The sequence below is a fragment of the Gopherus flavomarginatus genome, chromosome 8 (genome assembly GCF_025201925.1).
Source record: "Gopherus flavomarginatus isolate rGopFla2 chromosome 8, rGopFla2.mat.asm, whole genome shotgun sequence".
Classification (NCBI taxonomy): Eukaryota; Metazoa; Chordata; order Testudines; family Testudinidae; genus Gopherus; species Gopherus flavomarginatus.
In genome coordinates this window covers 58,169,058-58,185,459 of record NC_066624.1, presented here as the reverse complement: position 1 = coordinate 58,185,459, position 16,402 = coordinate 58,169,058, and the positions used below count along the sequence as shown (strand labels likewise).

At 46.5% G+C, this 16,402-nt stretch overlaps 1 protein-coding gene across 6 annotated transcripts in view; it reads right to left on the bottom strand.

The window, feature by feature from the left end:
• FARP2 (FERM, ARH/RhoGEF and pleckstrin domain protein 2) overlaps positions 1-16,402 on the bottom strand; it is a 204,823-nt gene that overhangs the window by 106,859 nt on the left and 81,562 nt on the right. For all 6 annotated transcript variants that reach the window (XR_007775960.1, XM_050965343.1, XM_050965341.1 and 3 more), the window contains one exon: positions 11,803-11,881. Coding sequence is in view for 5 of the 6 variants with exons in the window: in XM_050965343.1 (XP_050821300.1) it covers positions 11,803-11,881 (79 nt within the window). In the remaining variant the exon portion in view is untranslated. The remainder of the gene's footprint in view (positions 1-11,802; positions 11,882-16,402) is intronic.

Below are 16,402 nucleotides of genomic sequence, written 5' to 3'. Positions count from 1 at the left end.
CAACCTACACCGGCGGTGCCGGGGGTTGAGGATGTATCAGCTCGGTCATAGCAATGAGCTCCATTGCCGTAGAGAAGGTCTCCAGCGTAGAAGGGAGAGCAAGCTCAACCACAGCAGGAGCCGGGGAGCTGTCTGGCACCGGACTCAACGGCCCTTGTGGGACCGGAATCGACGGTGCCGTGCTAGGTGGAGCTGCAATCTGCGGTGCCGGCGTCGATGGTGCCGCAGCGGACGACGGTGCCCGACGAACCATCTTAGACGAGCACTCCTTCTGCGAGGCTGGAGTCGGAGCACTATGTCGTTTCCCAGTTCGGGAAAGGGAGCGGTGCCGGGACTCCTTCTCAGTACAGGAGTGATCCGGTGCTGAAGGGGCGCTTCTTACCGAGGCAGTCTGTTGGGCACTCAGTACCGATGTTGCAGGACTAAGTGCCGACTCCATAAGGAGCTCCTTCAATCGAAAGTCCCGCTCCTTCTTCGCCCTTGGTTTAAATGACTTGCAAATGCAGCACTTGTCAACAAGATGGGATTCCCCTAGGCACTTGAGGCAGGAGTCGTGGGGATCCCCTATTGGCATCGGCTTCTGGCACGCCGAGCATGGTTTGAATCCCGATGCCTTGGGCATGGGCCCGCACCGGGGTGGAGGAAAGGGGCTAATCCCCGATCCCCCCTTCAACTATAACTACAAGAACTCGAACTATAAACACAGTAAAGAGCAAAGAACTACAAGAAGCTAGGGATGTGGAGATCAGCAAAGCCGCGCTCCACAGTTCCAACGACTGTCACGGGCGGTAAGAAGGAACTGAAGGGCCGTTGGGTTGGCAGGGGTACATATCCGGCACTACAGTGGCGCCACTCCAGGGGGCGACCCAGCCGACCCACCGAGTGTTGCTAGGGTAAAAATCTTCCGATGAGCGTGCACGCGGCGCGCGCACACCTTATTGGAATCGATATGAGCAAGCACTCGAAGAAGAAAGTCTGTTTCGACCTCAGGATTAGATCTCGGTCATGGTTCAAAGGGTTTCATCTACCCACACAGTGGGGGAGGTGCATGGCTAATAATATCTTATTAGCAAAGTGTGGAGAGTAGGAGGAGTCTGGGGTCCTATAAATCTTCTAACTCAGCCTAAGAAGATACAGCACTGGGGAAAGATGATATTGGACTTGAGACTTTGGCTGCAGCTTGCCTATTTAAAGAAACTATGGACTGTTCAGTGAGTAAAAACTTTGGGCAAGCCGATATATCAGTAGCTGTGAAGAAATGGGACTGAATGCAATGGGTGAGTCTGCTGGTGTAATACTTGTATTTTAATAACTTGTCTGTCTGTTCTTCCTTCCCCTATCCTTGCCCTTATGTAGTAGGCAAATCATCTTGGCCCAACACGAGTACCCAGAGAAAGTGCATTTTTACCCCCAATCTCTGTTTAAAGAATTTGTAATAAACCTTTGTAGTCTCAGCCATCAAACCCACAGATTGACTTGCTATTCATTCTATGGGAGTAACATCAGAGCCGTTAATTTAACTGCTCGGCCCATCCTTCAGACCATTGATGGTTTGGGACTTTGTGTAGAAGCTTTACTTGGAATGGAAACAGACTGACTTCCCACCTCAAAAAAATTCTAGAATGAGCATCCTATCAATTTCCTTGTTGATCAATCACAAAACCTGCAAGGTACACATGATTCTTAATTTACAGTTGGGGAAAACACCAATTATTTATATGAGAATAATTAAGGTTCTTTGATGTAGTCAGTGTAGAGCCCATTGTAGGTGCGCATGTATTTCCTGTGCACGAGATCACCGTCTTTTGAATAGCAGTTCTGTCAGGATTGAGCATGCGCCCTGTGGCTCCTCATGCTTCTATGAGAAGGCATAAAGGGTGGAATGGGCAATTCACAGTGCATGTTAGCTGAGGTCACCAAAGCAAGGGTAAAGCAGGGGTGGGCAAACTACAGCCCACAGGCCACATCCAGCCCATCAGACTTTTTAATGTGACTCTCAAGCTTCTGCCAGGGAGCAGGGTTGGGGGCTTGCTCTGCTCCACACGTGCTGTGGCTCCACATGAAATCAGCTACATGTCCCTGCTCTGGCTCCTACAAATAGGGGCAGCCAGGGGGCTCTGCACACTGCCCCTGCCCCAAGCGCCAGCTCTGCAGCTTCCATTGTCCAGGAACCGTGGCCAGAGCTGTCTGGATGGTACCTCCACGTAGGAGCCGGAGGTGGGACATGCCACTGCTTCTAGGAACTGATTGAGGTAAGCACCATCTGGAGCCTGCACCCTGACCTCGTCCCATCTCTGAACTGCCCCCAGCTTTGATTCCCCTCCCGCCCTCTGAACCCCTGGGTCCCAGCCTGGAGCACCCGCTGACACCCTCAATCCCCAGCCCCACCCCAGAGTCTGCACCCCCAGCTGGAGCCCTCACCACCTCCCACATCCCAACCCCCTGCCCCAGCCTGGAGCCCTCTTCCGCACCCTGAACTCTTCATTTCTTGCCTCACCCGAGACCCCACCCCCAGCCAGAGCCTTCACCCCAACCCCCAATTTCGTGAGCATTCAAGACCTGCCCTATAATTTCCATATCCAGATGTGGCCCTCAGGCCAAAAAGTTTGCCCACCCCTGGGATAGAGGGTGGGTTGAGTAATTCACACTGGCATCTCAAAGAAGCAGTTACTGTAGGATAAGTAACAGTTCTTTATTCTTTGGGGATGTGGCAGTGTGGATCCCAATGTAGGTGACTGGCCAGCAGCACACTTTTGGGATGGTTGGATGAGAAGTATCAGCTGCCTCTGTCAAGCAGAGATTGTAGTACTGCTCTCCTAAAGTTGGCATCTACCTTGTCAGCTAGGTACAGTGTAGAATGCTTGACAAGAATTGGGGGGGGGGCGTGGGGAATTACTCCATATCACTGCCTTACCAAGTTCAGAAATTGGCAAATTTCTGAAACGAGGAGCATGTCACTTGAGCTCTGATGGAGTACGCCTTCATGTTCAGTGACAGAGGTGCACCAGCCAATTGTAAGATACAATAAGATACATTGTGTCATCTACTTAGCTATTCTATGTGATGGCCTGACCTTATGGACTGCTCAACTATAGCCAGAAATAAGCTGTTCAGACTGTCTCCTAGGTTAGGTCTGTTCATGAAGTAATATAAGCCTTTGGAAATATCCAGTGTATGCAACTTCTCTCTTGAAGTAGCATGGAACTTCATGAAGAAGTCCACAGGCAAGTTAACTAATTTTTACTCCTGGGGAAATTCTGCATCACTGTACACTGTGCAGAATTCATGTCCCCCCCAGATTTCTTTGCTTCCCCACAGAAAAATGACTTCTGACAGAAAAGCGAAGGGAAGTTGCAAGAGCCATCATGCGCCCCTCTCGGCAACACAGGCAGCTTGGCTTGGTAGAGTCGTAAATCACAGCCGGGGGAGGCGGGAGCGGGGCAGTCATATGAGAGAGAGACACTGACTCTCAGGCACTTGGTGTGGAGGGGCAGGGCTTCAGAGTGTTTCTGAGGAGGTAGGCATGGGACAGGCTCTGTCCCTTCAGGCAAAGCAGAATGTAGCAGCCTGCCTGCTAAGTGAATTGTTCCCATTGTTTTTTTGAATTCCCCCAGGAGTATAAAACAGGTGTAAAAGTTTTAAGGCTCCTTCACATTGCCAGAGGGGTGTAAAGGACAGTATGGCCTTATAAATGCTTATGGGGATTTCGTGATTAGAACTGCCTAAATTTTTGGACTGAAAAAATTTCCTATCAAAATGTGCTCCATGATCTGTTTGCTACTGACCTTTCTGGAGATGATCAGTAGCCAATATAAATTGTGAGTTTGATTCCCCAGCCCTCAGTTGTCTATGATGCAACACTGATCATGTGGCTGTGTAGCAGGGTGATCACCCTGCTCCTGCCCTGAAGGGCTAAAAACAGCCCTTGGAGAGGGCTGTGGCAGGAAAAGCAGCTACTAGGCTGATTGGGGAAGCAGCTGCCGCTGGGCCACGCCCCAATCAGGCCTCAGCTGGCCCTATATAAGAGGCTGGGAGCCAGGAGCTCAACAGTCCCTCTCTGTGTTGAGAGAGAGAAGGGCCTGGCTGCAGGGAGGTTAACCAGGTATCTGGAGTGAAGCACGGCTGGGGAAAAGCCAAGGGAGCCGGGGAGCTCTAGCCTAGGAAAACCTCAGGCTGCAGGCCTGGTAAGGCCTATTAGATACTGGGTTGCAGGGGCAGCCCACAGGTAGCCAGAGGCAGCAGGTCCAAACCCCTTTACCTGTGATGAGTGGCTTATACTGCAGTTTGCCCTAGTGAACAGGGCCTAGATGGAGACAGGGCTGTAGCCAAGACTGAGGAGAAGTGGGGACAGTGGGTGGGGGTTCCCCTGGGAGAGGGAGACCCAGAACTGTGGGGTACTGCCAGGGGGCAGCACCTAGTTAAAGGGGCGCCAGGGTCCTGGGAGGGACACGGGGGCCAGCAGTGATAGCGGATCACCAGCTGACAGAGGGTGCTCCTGGGTCAAAGAGCTAATTCCCAGAGAGAACCCAGCAGGAGGCGCCACAGAGGTGAGTCCACCCGCTTACAGGCTGCATATATTCGTTGATTAATAACTAGAAATAAAGGGTCAAATCTAGCTACATTACGATTAGACAAGGGGGTTTGGGGATTTTCTCCAATGCTCTCCACTCCTATTCTCCATCTATTGTATTGTAGTTTAAATAAATTACTGAAATAATGGAAACCAGAGTGATTATATTGCCTTATTTTGACAAATAAAACATGCAGAATTTTAAAATACTGTGCACAGAATTCCCCCAGGAGTAACTGATTCAAATAGAACTCAGAACACCTGGGGGATGAAATTTCAGCACTGCCTTGTGCCTATGAAATGCCATGTAGGAAAGGTCACCTGTAAGTGCTTGGAGCTCACTCTCTCTTCTAGCTGAAGTGACAGCAACTAGAAAGTCAGTCTTCAGTGAGATGAAGAAAGAAGCACTCTGAAAGGGGCTCGCAGGGAAGCACCTTGAGTATCAACACGACAACAATGAGGTCCCAGGCAGCAGCAAGTCCTGACTTCTGCTACCTTTGTGGCCAATTTTCTCAAAACACAAAAAACAACAGTGAGATCCAGTACAGGATCTAGTGCGCAAGTGCTTCCTTTAGGAAATTACCCTGACGCACTAAGACAGAACACCAAGATTCAGGTCTACAAGACAACTGTTATTCCTACACTTCTTTATGAATGCGTAACGTAGGTGACCTATCGACAGCACCTCAAGAGTTTGACTGGTAGGTGTAGCAGGAAGAGAGCCTGAGATATAAGCCCTTGTATTAGAGGCCTGATATGAGGCTTGAGCTAAAGTAGTCGGCAAGATTTGCTAATATAAAGCAAAGTTAGCAAAAGTTAGCCTGTGAGCAAATGTCAGGCTCTGCCCATTTGCAAGTTTACAGAATTTGGCAAGAACAGGCCTAATATTGCAGAAACACATTTTTAAAAAGTGCTAGGCACAGAATACTTACACAAGAGTGGTACCAGAACATCCCTATATTAAGGATGGTACAAAAACATTTCCCAAGGATAACAGGAACACACTGACCCCTTTTAAAATATAAGGTCAGGATGACAGCGTAATAGAGATGTTTTGATTGAACCAACATGTATAAGGAGATGAGTGATAACTAGGCATGTCAGGGGGCACTAACTATGTTAGAGGTGCAGTATGTAACTTATTTATATGAGGTGTGACAAAGCTCCGACCTTGTCTCAGTGGGTCCTGTGCTTCCTGGTGGATTACGCTAGCCTTAGGCCACGTCCAGACTACCCGCCGTATCGGCGGGTTAAAATTGATTGCTTGGGGATCGATATATCGCGTCTAATCTAGACGCGATATATCGATCCCCGAGCGCGCTTATATTGATTCCGGAACTCCATCAACCCCAACGGAGTTCCGGAATCGACAGGGAGAGCCGCGAACATCGATCTTGCGCGGTGTGGATGGGTGAGTAATCCAATCTTAGATATTCGACTTCAGCTACGTTATTCATGTAGCTGAAGTTGTGTATCTAAGATCGATTTCCCCCCCGTAGTGTGGACGTGGCCTCAGAGGCTCACTGTGACCCTCTACATAGCCCTTCTCTCTCTCTCTCTCTCTCTCTCTCAAGGTAAGGGTCACAGCCTACTGAGCCATTTTCATCATAAGCCAGCATGGGAGGTGAGGAGAAGCAACCCTCCCTCGCACAGTCTTGGTCTCCCAGTCTCAGTGAATTAACTGGGAAATGGGGGAGCCTGAGCCTGCCCTCTGTTCTGGGCCCTAGAACCCTAATAGTAGCAGCTATTGCTAGCTGGCTTTTTGGAAACAGGATGAGTACAATTCCCTGGGCCACTTCCCCACAGCAGCCCCCACTTCCTCAATATCTACTTCACTCTTACCTCAGGGCCTCCCTCCTTGTGCCTGATAAGGTTTGTACTGCTCAGTTTTTCCAGCAGCACGGCTTCATACTACAGCTCCCGACAAGCACATCCACCAGACCAACCAGGAGGCTTTTAACTCATTTCAGCCAGCCCTGATTGGCTTCAGGTGTCCCAATTAACTTAGTTGTCTTCACTGCTTTCTGAAAGGATCTTAATTGGCCCCAGGTGTCTTAACTGACCTGGAGCAACTGCCACTTACTTACCCTGGTAACCGGGATTTGTTTAGCCTGGGGCTAATATATCTGTCTCCCACTACTTTCTTATAACCATCTGGTCTTGCCTCATCACATAGGGTAGGAAGAGGTGTTTTTGTGTGTGTGTTTTGGTCCAGCCGAGGGGGGAATGGAAAGTCCCGCCATTCTCTGAGGTGCGTTTATCATTATGGGCATACATTTCAGTATTTTTGTAGAGTTTTCTAGGTACTATTACCATGCTTTGTTGACAGTAAACCTGGCCTGGTGTCTTTGTGTCTTAACTGATTTTGTGATTATTGGACAGTTTGCTCAAGGTTTTCTGTGCTGGCTGTTTGCGCAGAGCTGGGGCAACACACAGGGAGAAAAGCGCGCGCGCGCACACACACACACACACACACACACACACACACACACACAGACACAGCTAAACATCTAATCATACTGGTGACTGACAACTGCTGATCTGGTAAGTAAGCAAGCTGTCCTCTGTAGAAATCACGCTCTAACATGACAGAATACCACAAGCTAGGGAACCCCCTTATCCCTTCCCTACAATGCTGACCATCTAACCACAGTAGCAGGTCTTCAATAGACCTTTGAGGAACTCTGATACCACTGAGTAGGAGAAGACAGCATGACCATACAGGTGGATGGCATGCACAGATCATTACGAGGTGTACCGTAATGGAGCTGAACAAAAAAGGTGCAGTGTTTCAGATGAGGTAAGTATTCTGTGACACTGATGCCTGCATAGCGTCCAGGCCGTGTTCTGCTCCCTATACTCATAACATCTTCCGTGTCAAATAACAAGTTTTTCTGTGAATCTATCAGGATCTCTTGATCTGTACCATGACCTCTTGGTCTTGTCTAGAGCAATCCCTACCTGTGGTACTTAACTAGCCAATATCCTCATGCCTCACCTGAGGCAGAACTGTATCATCCAGTACCATCCTTGGGGTCAAGATCTGAGGATAGGGGAGAAGCAACTTTACGCAGTGCTGATGAAAGACCTCTGTACTGGTTCCAGTGGAGGATTTGAAGGCTCTGTTTTTGAAGAAAAGTGATGTTTTATGTCCTCCTTGCAGAATGATCCTGAATGGTGTTTAGATTTATGTTTTTGCTCCATCCCACTTTGCCCCGAGGTGTCAGTTTTCTGTAAGAAAGATATGGGGTGGCTGGCTCTATCACCAAGGGAGACTGACATTGTCGGTACTGGTTTCAACACCATCCTCTTCACATATTTCTTCTTTAATGTCCTATCACAGGGTATGATGACTGCTTGAGGGACTGCTGGCTTTCACAGACTCTTTTGGCTTCATTTTGATGTCATTTCCTCTGTGTCTGAAGTGACCTGTATGGATTGCTCATGCAGATGTCATATGAGCCTAACGTGCCTGCATTTGCAGGCACAGGCGCCAACTAAAATATTAGTGGGTGCTCAGCACCCATCGGCAGCCAGCTCCTCCCCTCCGCTCCAGCACCTCTCGTCCGACTGCAGCCCCACCGATCAACTCCTCTCCCTCCCACTGCCTCCCATCTGCTGCGATCAGCTGTTCTGCAGCATGCAGGAGGCACTGTGGGGGAGGGGATGGAGCGGGGACAGGGAATGCTCGGGGGAGGGTGGAATTGGGTGGGAAGAAGTGGGGCGGAGGAGGAGCGGGGGTGGGAAGAAGAGGGGCAGGGGTGGGGGGCTTGGGAGACGAGGTGGGGTGGAGGTAGGACCTAGTGCAGAGCAGGAAGAGGTGGGAGGGGGTTGGGTGGGGGTGGAAGTGGAGCCTGGGGCAGAGTGGGAGATTGAGCAGCTCTGGGACCCAGAGGAAGCCTGCGCTTGCAGATCCTCAAGGAATATTACCAGCACACTGAGCACTTGTCCAAGATGTGGCTCTCCCTCAGGCAGAAGATGCAATGACTTTGTCCATCAGTGAGGGGAATGAGGCAGTCACAAGACTGGCAGGGTTTGAACCCTAATGGTTTGGAGTCTGCCATAAGGGAGGAAGGTTGGCACAAAGTGCCTCATCACACTGTGCGGGAAGAGAGATACCATCCTACTGTGCAGGAAGGAGAAGAAGGAAAATGAAATTTCTTCTCCCAATTAGTGAAAAGGAATGAATTTGAAGCTCCAAAACAGTAGTTGCTTTCATCTTGCTGCCACAGGTAAGAGTGAACTGAGGGAGAGTCCCAGCCACTCCATCCTTTATCATCTTGCACAGGACTCCAAGGTATTAAAGAGCACATGCATGACTCTGACAGACTCTGCTATTCAAAAGATTCCAATATTGCAAAGACTGGCATCATGGGCTGACTGCAGGGGGGAATTGACATTTTAATAGTGACAAAGATGGTAGGGATAAGTCTAGAAAGGGAGAACAAGTAGCTTATTTTCAGTGCACTAGAGAAGGGAGAGCAAGTGGAGGGATGCAAAGAAATGGGTGACACGGTCAAAGCGTTAGGCTAGGAAAATGCTCTTTGAAACAACATTCTGAATAGATATGAACGGGGCAAGATCACATTTGTCAAGGCTACAGGAAAGGATGTTACAATAACCAAAACAGGACATGATGAGATCCTGGATGAGACTTTTAGCTGTGAGGATGAATAGAAAAGGCTGTGCCTTACAGATGTTATGCAGAAAAAAAAAATCAGCAATATTTAGACATAGCCTGGATACAAGACCTTAGAGAGAGGTTCAAGTCTGATATGAAACCCAGGTTATAAGCCTGAGTCACCTGAGGGTATGCCTACACTACGAAATTAGATCAATTTTATAGACATCAATTTTTAGAAATTGATTTTATACAGTCAATTGCGTATGTCCACACTAAGAGCATTACGTCAGCGGAGTGCATCCTCACTACCATGGCTAGCATCGACTTACGGAGCAGTGCACAGTGGGCAGCTATCACATAGTCTCCGCCGCCCATTGGAATTCTGGGTTAAGCTCCCAATGCCTGATAGGGCAAAAACACTGTCGCGGGAGGTTTTGGGTATGTGTCGTCAGTCGCCTCTCCCTCTGTGAAAGCAATGGCAGATAATTGTTTTGCGCTTTTTTTCCTGGGTTACCCGTGCAGATGCCATACCACGGCAAGCATGGAGCCCACTCAGCTCACCATCACCGCTGCTGTTGTGGGCAAGTCTACTGTGAGGGCTGCTGTGATCCAAGCAGCCAATGAAATCATTAGAAGAGCACAGCAAGGCGCACTGCGCATCAGAGAGGCTTTGAAAACCAGTTTCATGAATGGCCGGGCTTCAGTGTGGCAGTTGTGTGTGTGTCTGTGTGTTTCTCCTTGATGCAAACCCATCCCCTTTGTTGATTTTAATTCCCTGTAAGCCAACCACCCTCTTGCATTCTCTCTTTATTTAAAAAAAAAAAAAAAAAAAAGAGATAACAGACAAGGTAACCCAGGTGGGGTGGGGGAGGAGGGAAGGACAAGGCCACATTGATTTTTAGTGTGGCTACAATAAGCAAACTGTTTGAATGACAGCCTTCTGTTGCTTGGGCCATCCTCTGGGTGGAGTGGCTGGGTGCCCGGAGCCTCTCCTCCCCACCCGCTTTATTGGGCATCTGGGTGAGGCGGCTATGGAACATGGGGAGAAGGGTAGGCGGTTATACAGTGGATGCAGCAGGGGTCTGTGTTCATTGGCTTTCCTGCAGCTCCAACAGATGCATCATCATGCTTCCCCCATTAACCTCAGCATCGCGTCCTGCCTCCGCTCTTTGCGCTCACTTAATTCTTTCCTGGCTTCTGCTACTGAATGCCTCCATGCATTAAGCTGTTCCCTATCAGTGCAGGAGGACTGCATGAGCTCGGAAAACATGTCATCACGAGTGCGGGTTTTTTTTGCCTTCTAATCTGCAGTAACCTCAGGGATGGAGATGATATGAGGAGCGTAGAAACATTCTACGCTCTGCGATTCTGGAGGGACTGCATGGTCACCTGTGCTGCTGAGCTCGCCACGCTGACCAAACAGGAAATGAAATGCAAAAGTTCCCAGGACTTTTCCTGCGTACCTGGCTAATGCATCGGAGTTCAAAGTACTGTCCAGAGCAGTCACAATGAAGCACTCTGGGATAGCTGCCAGAGGACAATACCGTCAATTTGCATCCGCACTACCCCAAATTTGTCACAGCAAAGTCAATTTTAGTGCTACTCCCCTTGTTGGGGAGAAGTAAAGAAGTCAATTTTAAGAGCCCTTTAGGTCGACAGAATGGGGTTGGTTGTGTGGACACAGTCATTTTTAAATTGACCTAACACAGCTAAATTCGACCTAACACCATAGTGTAGACCAGGCCAAAGGTTATGAGGAGAGCACAGATGTGGGACCTAAATTTGTGCTGGCAGGAGGAGAGGAGAGAAGAGAAGATCAAAGTGAATAGAGGAAGAGGAGAAGGTAGAGGTGGTGAGAACTGCAGAGAGGTGGAGGTAACCAGGAAGGAGAGATGGAGCCAGTTGCAGGACAGAGAAAGAAAGCTGCTAGGATGCGGAAGAAAGGTCTGGTGAGAGGCAGATGGTCAAGATTACAACCATCCTGGGGAAGATCTGTTACAGGCAGATCTATTCAAATCACATTACCTGTTGGTGATGAAGGAACAGGACGAGGGTACATTTACAGATAGTAACATGCTGAAGATATCAATTATTTACTAACTTTTTAAAATCTGACATAAGTAACATGCTAAATATGATAAGCAGATTAGCAGAAGCTGTTATAGATGTAATCTACTAACTTGATGGATTCTTGCTATTTGACAATTAACCGTTTAATAAAACATTTATCACTTAATCCTTCTAGAAACTATTTATAAATGTACAATATAAAGAGTGACCATTTCCTCTATATAACTGCCTCCTTCAATGGTAACACATTGACATGTTTGGTAGACAGAAATTGCCCCCGCCGACCTGCACCGTTGTCTATTCATGCAAACTTTCACTAGTTTTTACAGGCATCATCTACCACTTGAATCATTAAGATAGTCGTATTTCTGTTAGAAATGTGACTCTTTCTAATAGAAATGTTCCCCCACCTTCCCTAAAAGCTAACCTTCATTGTTATAATTGAGAAAATACCCTTAGGTGAGCTTATTTCTGTTTTCTCTTCATTTCCGTATTTTTAACCACTAATGAACATTAATTACTTTGAAAGATATTTTACCTGGTGTATTCCTCTTGCAGCTGACCAGGGTCAGGAGGGAAAAACTTTACAGCTAGACGAAGCACTGTGTTCTTTGGTCCTATGAAAAAATATTAAACAGTTTTACAAACAAATATCTCTATACAGAATAAGGAAAACAAAGGATTTATAACAATAGAATTTTCAATGAAGGAGACAAAACAGGCAGTTTGAATTACTTGTTACTGTTCAGTTTATCAATTAATTCCCAAATCTCCTCTAGTGACACCTCAATCTGTGACAATTCCTCTGATTTGTCACCTACAAAAGCCGGCTCAGGTTTGAGAATTTCCCTAATATCCTCAGCCATGAAGACTAAAGCAAAGAATCCATTTAGTTTCTCTGCAATTACTTCATCGTTTTTAAGCGCTCCTTTTGTATCTCGATCATCCAGGGGCCCCACTGGTTGTTTAGCAGGCTTCCTGCTTTTGATGTACTTAAAAAACATGTTATTACCTTTTGAGTTTTTGGCTAGCCGTTCTTCAAACTTCTCTTTGACTCTTATTATTACATTTTTAAACACTGCCAAATTAAGTGTATGTTCCTTTCTATTTACCTCACTAGGATTTGACTTCCACTTTTTAAAAGATGCCTTTTTCTCTCTCACTGCTTCTTTTACATGCTTGTTAAGCCACGGTGACTCTTAGTTCTTTTACTGTGTTTTTTAATTTGGGGTCTACATTTAAGTTGGGCCTCTATTATGGTGTCTTTGAAAAACACCCATGCAGCTTGCAGGGATTTCACTTTAGTCACTGTACCTTTTAATTTCTGTTTAACTAACCTCTCATTAGTGCATAGTTCCGCTTTCTGAAATGAAATGACACAGTGTTGGGCTCTTGAGATGTTCTTCCCACCACAGGGATGTTAAAAGTTGTAATATTATGGTTTCCAAGTGGTCCTGTTATAGTTACCTCTTGGATCAGCTCCTACACTCCACTCAGGACTAAATCAAGAGTTGCCTCTCCCCTTGTGGGTTCCTGTACCAGCTACTCCAAGAAGCAGTCATTTAAAGTATCGAGAAATTTTGTGTGCGCATTTTGTCCTAAGGTGACATATTCCCAGTCAATATGGGGATAATTGAAATCCCCCACTATTACTGAGTTCTTAATTTTGATAGCCTCTCTAATTTCCCTTGGCATTTCATCGTCACTGTCACTATTCTGGTCAGGTGGTCAATAATGGATCTCTAATGTTATCTTTTATTAGGAGCATGAAATTACTATCCATAGAGATTCTATGGAACATGTGGATTCACTTAAGATTTACACTTCATTTGATTCTACATTTTCTTTCACATATATTGCCACTCCCCCCACCCACGACCTGTTCTGTCCTTCCAATATATTTTGTACCCTGGAATGATTGTGTCCCATTGGTTGTCCTCAGTCCACCAGGTTTCTATGATGCCTATTACATCAATATACTCCTTTATCACGAGGCACTCTAGTTCACCCATCTTATTATTTAGACTTCTAGTATTTATATACAAGTACTTTAAAAAATTGTCCTTGTATTTGTCTGCCCTTTTCTGATGTGTCCGATTCTTTTTTATGTGAATGTTTCTCGTCTGATCTGACCCCTAGATTATCCTCTTCCATCCTCTCCTCCTGACTAAAACCTAGAGAATTCTCTATCAATAGACTTTCCTCTAAGAGAAGTATCTGTCAGATCCACGTGCTCCTCTGCAGCAGTTGGCTTTCCCCCCATCTCTTAGTTTAAAAACTGCTTTGCAACCTTTTTATTGTTAAGTGCCAGCAGTCTGGTTCCACTTTGGTTTAAGCGGAGCCCATCTCTCCTGTATAGGCTCCCCTATCCCAAAAGTTTCCCCAGTTCTTAATGAACTAAACCCCTCCTCTTTACACCATCGTCTCATCCACGCATTGAGACTCTGAAGCTCTGCCTGCCTACCTACCTGGCCCTGCGTGTGGAACTGGAAGCATTTCTGAGAATGCCACCATAGAGGTCCTGGATTTCAATCTCTTCCCTAGCAGCCTAAATTCGGCTTCCAGGATGTCTCTCCTACCCTTTCCTATGTCATTGGTACCTACATGTACCATGACCGCTGGCTCTCTCCAGCACTAAACAGTGCTGCACCTTTGGGAACAGGCTGCTAACAGGGAGTTTCACAAGGGAGTCCTCCAGGTGAAGGAGGAGCAAACAGGACCCTTGGGGTAAGTGGCTGTCTGTAATGTGTGCTTGTGTTTGGGGGTTACTTGCTGTGTGCTGAGCTTGTGTTTGTCTGTCTGTCTGTTTGAAGGGCCCTGTGCTGTGGCTGGCAGCTGGAAGCTGTGAGCCTCAAAGTAAGGTTTGAAAGGTAGAAGCGTCTGTTAATTGGCTGACCCTTAGTCAGTGGGAGGGACTATCAAGAAGGACAGGGCTTTATAAAGCAGCAAGCAAACAACCAGGGAGTTGTGAACAGGGCTGCTAACAGGGAATTTCACAGGGGAGTGGGAAGGGGGCAAGGTTCACTTGCCATTTCTTAAAACCTGTAAACTAAACTATTTTCAAAACTTCTTGATTTAAACAATACCCTTTCATTAAATAGGTAGCTGTAGGAGAGAACGCAGCAGAATGGGGGCCACCCAGTTTATTGCGCTGAGTGCAGCATGTATGATTACCTGCCCTGTGCGCGGATGGCATATGTGTGCATTTGGTGCCAGGAGCTCCTGGCCATCAGAGACCACATACAGGCTTTGGAGGCCATGGTGGCGGAACTGGAGGAGCTAAGGGAGGCAGAGAGGTGAGTTGATGAGGCTTTCTGGGACACTGTAGAATTGTCCCACCTCTGGTCAGACAGCCCCTGCGCTGTTGAGGAGGATGAAAGATTCAGGGAAGTAAAGCAGTCAACAGGAGCAGAGGGAAACCTTCCCATAGTTGGGACCCTCCTTCCAGTTGGTGTTGGGGTATCCTCTTGTACTGAGGTTACCTCTCTGGGGAAGGGAACTCCAGTCACTAGGAAAAGGCAGGTGCTAGTAATGGGAGAGTCAACCATTAGAAACATAGACAGCTGCGTTTGTGTTGACAGGGAGAACCATATAGTGACTTGCCTGCCTGGTGCGAAGGTTGCAGATCTCTCGAGGTATCTAGATAGACTTTTGTGTAGTGCTGGGGAGTAACGGTCTCAAGTTGCAGTAGGGGAGGAAAAACTATTTCACTAGGAGGCTGGTGAAGCACTGGAATGGGTTACCTAGGGAGGTGGTGGAATCTCCATCCTTAGATGTTTTTGAGGTCAGGCTTGACAGAGCGCTGGCTGGGATGATTTAGTTGGGGACTGGTCCTGCTTTGAGCAGGGGGTTGGACTAGATGACCTCCTGAGGTCCCTTCTAACCCTGATATTCTATGATTTAAAGGAGAGATTAATAAGACTGGGACTCTTCAGCCTGGAGAAGAGACAACTAAGGAGGAGGAGATGACAGAGGTCTATAAAATCATGATGGGGGGGGGAGAAAATAAATAAGGAAGTATTATTTACTCCTTCTCATAACACAAGAACTAGGGGTCACCAAATTAAATTAATAGGCAGTAGGTTTAAAACAAACAAATGCAAATATTTCTTCACACAATGCCATGGCTATTGGCCATTGTTAGACGACAGGATACTGCATTAGATGGACCATTGGTCCAACCCAGTATTGCCGTTATGTTCTTAAATACACTATGAGCAAGAAAAACACTAAGGAAAGTGTAGGTCCTCTATTTAAAGGGGAAAGAGAATGACAAGAAAGCAGTTGAGGTTTTTAAAGAGGTGTATAATGTCTATATTGCTTCAGTCTTTACTAGAAAGTTTATTGGTGACTAGATACTCAACATAATTAATATTAATGGCAAGGGGAAATGAGTCAAAATAGGGAAAGAACATCTTAAATATTCAGATAAATTAAATACATTCAAGGCAAGGCCTGGTGAAATCCATCCTAAGGTACACAAAATATAAATGAAGCAATCTTGGAATCAACAACAATTATCTCTGAGAATTTAGGGAGGATGGGTGAGGTCCGGAGTACTAGAGAAGGGCAAAAAAGGATCTGGGGAATTACAGACCAGTTATCCTAACTTCAATACCTGGAAAGATACTGGAACAAATTATTAAACAATCAATTTATAAGCATCTAAGAGGATAATAGGATTATAAGAAATAGCCAGCATGGATTTATCAAGAATAAAATCATGCCAATCCATTTTCCTTCGTTGACAGAGTTATTGGCTTAGTGATAGGGAGGAAGCAGTAGATGTGATGTATCTTTATTTTAAGTAAAGCTTTTGACACCATCCCCACATGACACTCAAACTAAGGAATTGTGGTCTAGATGGAATTACTATAAAATGGGTGTACAACTGGTTGAATGACCACACTCAAAGAGTAGTTATCAATGGTTTGCTATCTGATTAAGCAGATATATCCAGGGAGATCCCGCTGGGGTCAGTCCTGGTCTGGTACTATTCAATATTTCCATTAATGACTTGGATAATGGAGTGAAGAGTATGCTTATAAAATCTGCAGATGATACCACACTAGGAGGGATTACAAACATTTTGGAGGACAGGATTATAATTCAAAACAACCTTGACAAATTTGAGAATT